Source organism: Odontomachus brunneus, unplaced genomic scaffold, assembly GCF_010583005.1.
Source record: "Odontomachus brunneus isolate Ranch 3 - 2012 unplaced genomic scaffold, Obru_v1 Obru_scaffold_077, whole genome shotgun sequence".
NCBI classification, from domain to species: domain Eukaryota; kingdom Metazoa; phylum Arthropoda; class Insecta; order Hymenoptera; family Formicidae; genus Odontomachus; species Odontomachus brunneus.
In genome coordinates, this window is record NW_022639527.1 from 275,730 (window position 1) to 285,565 (window position 9,836).

General features: G+C 37.8%; 2 protein-coding genes across 3 annotated transcripts in view; one reads left to right on the forward strand and one right to left on the reverse strand.

Annotated features, from left to right (window-relative positions):
• LOC116847359 (palmitoyltransferase ZDHHC5) overlaps positions 1 to 6,932 on the forward strand; it is a 10,746-nt gene extending 3,814 nt beyond the window's left edge. Inside the window, exons 3-9 of the mRNA XM_032822289.1 lie at positions 533 to 690; positions 820 to 992; positions 2,033 to 2,227; positions 2,305 to 2,449; positions 3,096 to 3,310; positions 3,396 to 3,572; positions 4,788 to 6,932. Coding sequence (XP_032678180.1) covers positions 533 to 690; positions 820 to 992; positions 2,033 to 2,227; positions 2,305 to 2,449; positions 3,096 to 3,310; positions 3,396 to 3,572; positions 4,788 to 5,520 — 1,796 coding nt within the window. The 3' untranslated portion in view covers positions 5,521 to 6,932. The remainder of the gene's footprint in view (positions 1 to 532; positions 691 to 819; positions 993 to 2,032; positions 2,228 to 2,304; positions 2,450 to 3,095; positions 3,311 to 3,395; positions 3,573 to 4,787) is intronic.
• Positions 6,576 to 9,836, reverse strand: part of LOC116847360 (DNA primase large subunit-like) — a 6,771-nt gene continuing 3,510 nt past the window's right edge. Inside the window, exons 5-8 of one of the 2 annotated variants that reach the window (XR_004378747.1) lie at positions 8,901 to 9,279; positions 8,665 to 8,826; positions 8,456 to 8,581; positions 6,576 to 7,969 (exon numbers count right to left, since the gene is read on the reverse strand). Coding sequence is in view for 1 of the 2 variants with exons in the window: in XM_032822291.1 (XP_032678182.1) it covers positions 8,550 to 8,581; positions 8,665 to 8,826; positions 8,901 to 9,279 (573 nt within the window). In the remaining variant the exon portion in view is untranslated. Of the gene's footprint in view, positions 8,582 to 8,664; positions 8,827 to 8,900; positions 9,280 to 9,836 lie in introns of both variants that reach the window. The other variant, XM_032822291.1, reaches the window with a different exon arrangement.

The window sequence follows — 9,836 nt, forward strand, 5'->3', positions numbered from 1 at the left end:
TATATATATATATATATATATATATATATATATATATATATATATATATATATAAGAACTTTAGAGAGAGAGAGAGAGAGAGAGAGAGAGAGATGTAATTTTAAAATCTAAATAACAAATACTTTAAATATCTATAGTAGACTCTTTACTTTTAAATAGTAAACTCTAAGTAGTAGATACTATTGTTGTGTGTTCTTTACAAATTCAGGTCTGAGTACCTCAGATCTGAGTTTTTCAGTTGAATTGCTATATTTATAGATATATTGTGATGTATATGATTCAATTGAAAAATTCGGATAACTCTAAATTCTGAATAATAGATACTTTAAATATAATAAACTTGAAATATCCATAGTAGACACTTCTAAATAATAAATTCTAAACAGTAGACGTTATCGTTGCATATAAAATTCAAAACTAGGTATCTTACGTGAGGCAAGTTTCAAATAACGACTATTAATACGAGCTTCAGTGTTTCTCAATTACTACGTTGTAAATGACAAAATGTAGAATGACCTGATTCTTGTTAAAGCACCTCCTGACGAAGACCGGGAAGATGACTTTCGAGCGCCGCTATACAAGAGCGTCGAGATCAATGGCATCACTGTGCGTATGAAGTGGTGTGTCACTTGCAAGTTCTATCGACCTCCACGTTGCTCACATTGCAGTGTTTGCGATCATTGTATCGAGGTATGTCTGACTTGTCTCTCCACTTGTTGATATTTGCTGAAGCAATTGAAATGTGATTTAATAAAATTGAACTGTGACTCAATAAGAATGAAATTAATTTAATAAGCTTTATGTTCTTTTTTTTTTTAGACATTCGACCATCACTGCCCATGGGTAAACAACTGCATTGGTAGAAGAAATTACAGATTCTTCTTTTTCTTTCTTCTGTCCCTCAGTACTCATATGATCAGTATATTTGGGCTCTGTCTGAACTTCGTGCTGAACCATAAGGAGCACTTGAGCGAAGTAGACACTATTGTTGCGTATCCTTTACACAAGAGATAACACTGGTCAACAGGTAATTTGTCACATGGAGTCTTTGATATTTTTTATGTGTTTTTATTCATCCGAAAGTGTGAACTCTGAATTTCTCCATCACTCACAGTCTTTTGTTGTGATCATTATCTGAGGTTTGATATATTGTATATAAAATATTCCATGCATAATTCAATTCTAAATCTTTTATATTAATTTATTTACTATTAATAGTGAATATCATAAAAAATTTTTTCAATATATTTATCTAGGAAAATTAAATTTAATAATCTTTTTCCTATTAAACGATTTTTTTCAAATTCTTAAGGCACAAGATATGACAAAAACTGTTATTTTTATTTTTAAAAAACTATGAACAAAATAGGACAGAAAAGTACTAGTTTCTTTATTTTAAATTAAGTAAGCCACTTACACATATAGAAAAAATTAATTTTCTCTTGAAACTTAACTCTCTGTATACACACATTTTGCCTATGTACTATACATATTGAGGTCCGGGGAACCCATTCATATTTGTTATTGTAACCCTATCAAAAATTAACATATTTCAATTCACTGTTTTTTAATCTATAGAGAATTGGTTAAGAAACAAGCCTATAATGAATAAAAGTCGATAGAATTAAGGAGTTCCAAGATATCCGGGTTAAAAAAGAAAAGAAACGCAATAAAACCAATCCGAGAATTGCGCTGGGGTCCCAGGGACCCCAGTGTGTATATGGAGGGTTAAAAATCAAATTACTGAAAAACCTTAGGTAACAGAAAATATCTGTTCATATTTTTTAATTCAGCATTAAAAATACTATATATATATATATATATATATATATATAAATAAATATATATATATATATATTTATATAGTATAATTCCTAATTTGATATAATTTAACCCCATGTGACAAAAAATAAATTTTTTGTAAACCAGTGTAATTTTCAAGATATTCGCGGATTTTAAAGTTACACAACACGTGTAACGTGAGAATCGCAAAACTAACGTTTACTTTAGAAAATCCTTAACCTTAGTATAGGTTCGTGCTCATGGGAGTGGTAGTGGTCTTATTCATTCCAATACTTGGATTGACTGGCTTTCACGTGGTCCTTGTTTCCAGAGGACGAACCACTAACGAACAGGTAACAGGCAAATTTAACGGGGGCTACAATCCTTTCTCTCGTGGCTGTCTACACAACTGTTGTTACACACAATTTGGACCACAATACCCAAGGTATTGCAAAACGCCGTTACGAAATTTATCCTCTCACATGGAGCTCATTTGGTTATAATATACTGTGTGTGTTACAGTCTAATTAAACCTGAAAAATATTCAGGAAATCGACGTGGAGCTTATGCATCAGAGATATCTACTATAGGCAGTGAGAACCAGGTAAAGACCTACATGGATAGCAGCAATGGTGTTAGAAATGCCAGTTCAAATGCTTACAATAAGGTAAGAGCTAGTGCAATTTCGCTTGTCTTCTTTACTTCATGTACAGGACAATTTTCATTCAGGGTTTTAGCGCTTAAATTTCAGCTTGTATTATTATTATAATTTGTGCTCTTCTCTTTCTCTACATCTCTCTATCTCTTTCTCTAATCATCAGCACAGTTAGAGAGGTTAGTCTTAATCGCAGCTTACATGCCAAGCAATTTTTTGTTCACACGCAGTTTTTCAAGCATGTACAGCATAGCAAGTGGTACAATGTTATTACTCTTGTTACACCAGTAAGTGTATTTCTCGCAAGTAGTCTTGTTGTATGCTATTTTCTTAGTATTGGCTTCTTAATACTACGTTTGAATGTTTTACTGTTAAAAATTAATACAAAAACATTCACGTCTTTCTTACGATACCTGTAGAGTCTGAGTTACAGTGACGACGCCTCGTCTATAAGTACCATTCAATCCAGAATCCTAAGAAGTCTTTACTGATTTCCAATGGTTCACGAATATATCCCACCTATTCCAAACTGATCCTTATTTGCATAGGAAGTATACGTAATGTATCACAACGATTATAACATATATAGATATTTTTGTTTTTTATTTAATGTGTTGTTCTCTCATGGGACCGATCACATCTCAATTCGTCTTTGTAGTTATCTCCCGGACGAGACGGATCGGATACAGACATGGAACCGACGGCGTCTCAGTCCGCAGACTGCGAACCTACGCCACCGTTGCAAAGACATGGCTCCAAAAGCAATTTCTTCCTGCCACCTGTGGAGAACAACGAGTCTCCCAGGCATCCTCCGACGGCGCAGCACCGTCATCCAATACATTATCCTAGAGGCAGTCCACATCCAAGGCCAAGGTACTTATACGTATCAACCAATAATTTCCGATGCACTTGAACACTTTCTTTCACGAAGCTATCATTGCTTACGTTCTGTCTACAGAGGGATGAATGGATCTCGAAGTCACACGCCGGACCCGTTATCGCCAGAAACTAGTGGTTCGCCAGCCACAGCGTCTCAACGTGGCCAAGGCCAAGGTGGTGCTAGTCCAACGATGCAGCAACGCATTAAAGCTATCGGAGTCCCTACTCCGCTTGCCATATCCAGCCCTATACGAAGGTACATCACGCTTGCACATTGTTTAAAAAGGACAGAATACACATATAGCTCAGTATATCTGGAGAAGTTTTAACTAATTGTGACTATAAACACATCTACATATGATACAAAGATAATAGACATTGATCGAGTGCTTATCTGGTCGGCTGTTGAAATATTCTGATATTCCAATACACAATTTCAGAGATATACTATATATACTTTTCACTATATTTATATAATTTTATATATACATGGTATATATACATATATATACCAATACAATTTCAGATGTACTATATATACTCTCTTTTCACTATATATTAAATATATATACATATGTACATTTCTCGCGATTTTCACGTTGCACAAAATTATCTCAATGTAGAGAGCAAGAGGGGAGCGCCACACTAGTAATAGTTACATTGCATCTCTTGAGCACGCTGCCAATACAAAGTGAACGATTACCTCTTACGATTATCCTTCTTGCTACCCTTCAATATGATGTCGGCCTGTTTTGTCAAGAGATATATACATATATATCTCCTGCCCTCTACCCCTTACTGTTAAACACCTTACTCTTGCTCTTCTCCTCCTCTTCTGTCACCACTATTCTCACCTTCCGAATGACGAAGGAACGTGTCAGGAAAGAAAGGAAAATTGCGCAACGTAGCTTACAATAATATCGTAGAGGATTTAGTCTCTCTGCATGTATACATACTACAAGATATATGGTATATAGATAAGTTTGTGTCCCACTGCAGGGGGTGGTAACTGCAAGGAGCTGCTTTCTACCATCATGTTGCAACCTACTGCAGGTAAACACGAACTTCATCCTACGAGGACATACCGTAGTTTTACGATTATGCTTTCTTGCATATATCTTTGTACATATATATAGAAAAACATGTGGGTATAAAAAAAGTAAATATTGTTCCATATACGTACACACATACAACAGACAGACAGACACAGACTTATACATACGCAGCCACACACATGTATACATATTTCTTAGGTTCGCTGTTTTTTACGTTTCTTGAATAGATGCTACTTTCTTAACAGGAATGATGCGCTGCTCTCTCTCCTGTATGTCTCGCCAGAGCCGTATTTGTATGGCTACAATGCTCAGCACTCGCATAATTCATCTTGGTTCACTGTACTGTGCATTTGTCGATTATCGAAAGCTTTGTCGACATCACGCCGCGGCACTAAGACCCGCCGTCTCTGTTACAGATCGAACCCGGGCACACCGACGCAGGTACGTCGGCCAGATTTCATAGGCGTGAACGAGGCGCCGACCTATTACGAAATGCAGCAAACAAACACCGGCGGGATCAGCGTTACTGGCCCGGTGGTCACCGGCTACAGTCCACAGCGGCGTTTCCTATCGGAGAGCGAGCTCGTACGACAGGGCACCGACCACCCGTACTCGCGTACGAATAACACAGTCGACAACATACGCGAGTTAGCCGGTTCGCCGCAGCGCGGTGTCTACATGTGGAAGGACAATTCACCTGGCAGCTATCCTGGTCCACCTGCCGGTGGAGGTAGAGAAGGAGGGACAACAGGAGCGACAGTCAGCGGTGCGCCGCATCAGTCGCCGTCGCAACGGCCACATCCGCCATATGACTATTACCGTTCCAATCCCACCAGCCCAACTCAGCAGCCGTACGCGAACGCTCCCAGAGCGCCGTATCACCCTGCTATGAGAGGTGGAGTGCCAGTCTTCCCGCCGCATCAACCGCACCAGTCGCCGCAGGTGAAACGGAAAGCCACGATGGTGACGCCGACCACGCCGACCTCGGGGGACGCGCGACGCCGGCCAATGTCGTTCGTCCGAGCCCTGGAGATGACCGACTCTATGGAGATGGTCTCAGCGCCGAACGACCCGAGATCGCAGCGCCCGACGACGCCGACGCCGGACCGGGCGAGCGTGTACGACATGAATTACGAGATATCCGTATAGCCCAGCTTTCCGGTCTCCGCACCATCCTGCGGCTGGACGGAGATTGTACAAGAGCCGCCGATTTTGCGCGTCTCTCGCTCCAACGAGGAAAGAATGTACGCCGTTTACGAGATATCCGTCTGAATTCTTCCGCGAGACCGTCACGAGAGACAGTCACGAAACTTTATTACAAACGCGAGCGCACGAGCACATTGAAGAAGAGAAGTCGTACGCAGACAACTCCGGGCTTTCATCGGTCGGTCTCTGTCTTTCTCTCTCGCCCGAGCGCGTCGTGGGAATGCCATTGTTTTTCAGACACGAGCATTCGGACTCGAACTCACAGCGAACGGGATGTACGCGCGTTTGCGTACATTCGACGAACCACCACCGGTGATGTGCGTGCGTGTGTATGTATGCGTATGTGAGAGTGTGTGCGCGTCACATCGCGATCGACTATCTATGGAATTTCCGTTCAAAGTGAGATTGGTCTGTCGACTTACCATTCGCTGAATCGAATGATCCGAATTGGATCAATTGTGAATAATACGTACGGAACCGATATGTACACGCGATGAAGAACCTTCATCTTATTTTTTCCTATTCTTCCTACGGCACGTTGGAATCTTATGACATGGCAGTAAGAGAGAGAGAGAGAGAGAGAGAGAGAAAGAAAGAAAAAAAGAAAGAGAGAAAGAACTTGCGTTTCTCTGGTGGTGAAATGCACCAAAACGATACGCAAGTGTCCTGTCGTATCGTATCGGCAATATCATTGATTTAGTCATTGTTAGAAAGAAAAGAGAACGAGAAAAGAAAACGTAATATATTCCATGTGTGTGCGTGCGCGCCATCGTAGCAGCGAAATATGTCCGTTTACGTCGAGAGAATTGCAGCGTTCGGTCCGACTGACGATCCGAATTAACGAGTCACGGAGGCGTCAACGAAAGTATATATTTCCGAGCGCACAGAGGTTGACCCTTATTGGAACCTTCGACCGATAATCGGCCCCTCTCGCTTAACAGAAGCAATTATATTTTTTAGTACACATTAAGGTCAGTTTAGATTTTTATACAGTGACACCGTGACTCTCATTCTCAACGTAGTAAAAAGGCGACGTCAATCCTAGCTCTTCGTCTCTTCCGTTTTTTTTTTAAACCCTACTCACACGTCGACACAAGACGTGCGAAACGGGAGGAACATTGGGAATCACTTTATTAATCCCTCGTTAGCTCTTCGGATACTAGAGGAGTCCGTGTCCATCAAAAGAAAAAAAAGGAAGGTAAAAAAAGGGAGTTACTTAACCAACTTAAGTCATTATCGGGATAGAATAACAAATTCTGTGTAAAATAATCGTGAAATGTGTAGCAAATTTTTAATATACATATTTAACAATATTTATACGTAAATGATAAAAAATACAAAACTTTATAATTTGACCTGTTTGTTATAAATGATGATTTTATCGATGTGCCCACTAACACATTTTATTTCTATATATAAAGGGTTCGCACACACACAAGAAGAGAGTGCAAAAGAGAGAGAATGTGTGTGCGTGTAAGTGTGTATAGAAGTAATAGCGTGTGCGAACGAGAGGAGTGAATTTTTAGGTAAACGTGAAGTACAGTTCTAGATTTCAGAACGAAACCGAAAAAAAATGTATACAAGAGTGAATGTGTCCGTATGTGCGAACGTAAAATAATAAAAAGAAATACTATTTTGATTTTGTTAAAGGAGAAAAGAACTGTAATATACGCATTGCATAAATCCATTGCTGCATCCATCGCTGTTAAATTTGTAATACACCCCGCTTTTATGAGATTGCATGGCGGTTTCTCTGTTATGTATATGTACGAGAAGCCGGTATATATTATCGAACTATATATATTAAATTCGACACGGGTTGCAAACATGATATCAATTGAATTTTTGCAATACGCACTGCATTCACCGCGGAGATCTTGTCGAGCGACTCGATATAGAGAAATGTTTTTACACCACAACACACATATCATTTCAACAACGTCAAACATCGAATATTTCCAGGTTGAGGGAGGTTTTGCATTTGCTGCAATTGTTGCTAGATCATGTAGAGAAACATGTATTTATGAGAAATTTATCCGCATTTCTTCCGTTATCGATACTCTCGATAAACTATCTTTAAGATTCGTTTAACGGACTCTCTCTGTCTCTCCTATTTTCTCTTTTCGTTTTGTTGCATTTCTGTTTCTCCCATCAAGACGACGAACTGTGCCAAATTATCCGTATTCTTCGATCATAGCCTTGCTTGATAGCATTTAAATGAGACAACGGTACAACGTTACGAATTGACTAAGGTAATAATGTGTAAAGTGTGGCGAGTGTTAAGTGTTTATAATTCGGTGTACTTGTACATAAATATTGCTCGTTACACTCCTTACCACTTAAATGTGTACATACATATATCATCCGGTACTTAACGTATCGCCACAGCAATCTACAGAATAAAAAATCATGAAACACAGTAAGTTGTATTGTGTTGTATCGTGGCAGTATTTCTTTGAGATACTTTTTGCTTTTGTGTGTGCTCTTTGAGGCTGCTGTTTTTTGTTAAAAAGCAAAGATAAAGAAATCACCATTGAAGTGTGTGCATTCTCAAACTCTAGCATCTTACAGAAAGAAACATTTTGAAATTCGTTTTGAAACGCATATATTTCAACTAAATAATATTGAAAAATATTTAAAAAATCATTTATTTAACACGAACACATTTTTCCAATAATGTTTCAACAATTTTGTATCACTAACAAAAAATATCACACCGATAAGAAAAATCACAAACTAATTAACACGTTATTAAGTTATTCGCATAACTTGATTGAATACTTGCTTATCCGTTTCGAGAAACATTATATAATACTGAATTACTTACAAAGAGCATTAAATATTCATGTATATTTACAGAGATCTGTGCAAAACTCACTATTTGTTTTTTTATTTGATTTATTTCTTCAAATATATTTTTCAACAGTCATAACATTTCCAATTTCCCCGGATGTTCTTCTTTTGTACGACAATCAACACATATCTCCAGTTTCCAGGTCCAGATCTTTAACATTTTAACGTAACGTTAAGTTTTTCGTACGAGACTAAAATTATCCAATACGTATAACATAAGGAAGTGTATCTCACCGTGATTACAATTCGTGGTATGATATTTCACACTTTCGTTGAAATGTATATTCGGATGTTTAAACGGCACATCGTTGAAACAATTATGTTTAATTTCATAGCACTTGTTACACGCCGCCAAATATTGGCCGTCTAGCGATAGACTCATTATCGCCGATCTTTCTGCTTGATCACGAGTCAATTAGCGAATAAAATTCGTTTAAAATTGTTTAAATTAGCAATAGCTTGATATTTACCCAATGCGTCGAAACCACACTCGACGAGTTCATCTTCGAGCACATCGCGCCGCATGTACTTAAAAGGACATCCGTGATAATCCCTAGGTCCAACAATCGATTCCATGATTCTCGAACATGTGTAAGGCTGGTAATCCCGCCGACTACCTTCCCAGCCGAACATGAATTTTATTTGATAGATGTGCTCTCTTGTAAACGCAGTTTCATCCATTATTTGTATAAATTCATTTTTCCAAAAGGTCATCGCATCGGACAGAGAGATACCGATTCCCTTTAGAAACAAACCGTACTGTATCCTACCGCCGTGAGTAAGGTGATGATTCTTTCTCAATGCTTTGTGAAGTACCCTCATACAAAGAGGATAAGAAGTTTCCGAAAGCTGCAGCATAATAATCAATCTTTGTTTAAAACATAAAATATTTAATTATAACTAATTATAACATATATTATAATTATATATACAAAGTGTTATTATATATTATAATTATATATTATAATTATATATACAAAGTCTTCCTCTACCCACAAAATATATAGCGTTATTTCTTGTAGAAAATTAAATCATAAAGTCCTAAATCATTTTTTTTCTGTTATGCTTAATGAAGCAGTTATTTTTCAATAAATTCCAGTTAATCGCTGTCTTTTAGACTATCAATGCCGTGAATTCTTAACGTTGTTAGCAACGTAAAAACACGCACAGTATCAGATACGCGGCTCATAGATATGTGCCCATCTAAAGGACGACGTTGATTAGCTGGAATTTATCTAAAAATAATTGCTTTATTAAGCGGTAGAAAAAAAATAGTTCAGGACTTTCTGATTTAATTTTCCATAAGAAATAACGCTATGCAGTTGGTGAATGGGAAAAAGATAATACCGTATATGTATATATATATATATATATATATATATATATATATATATATATATATATAT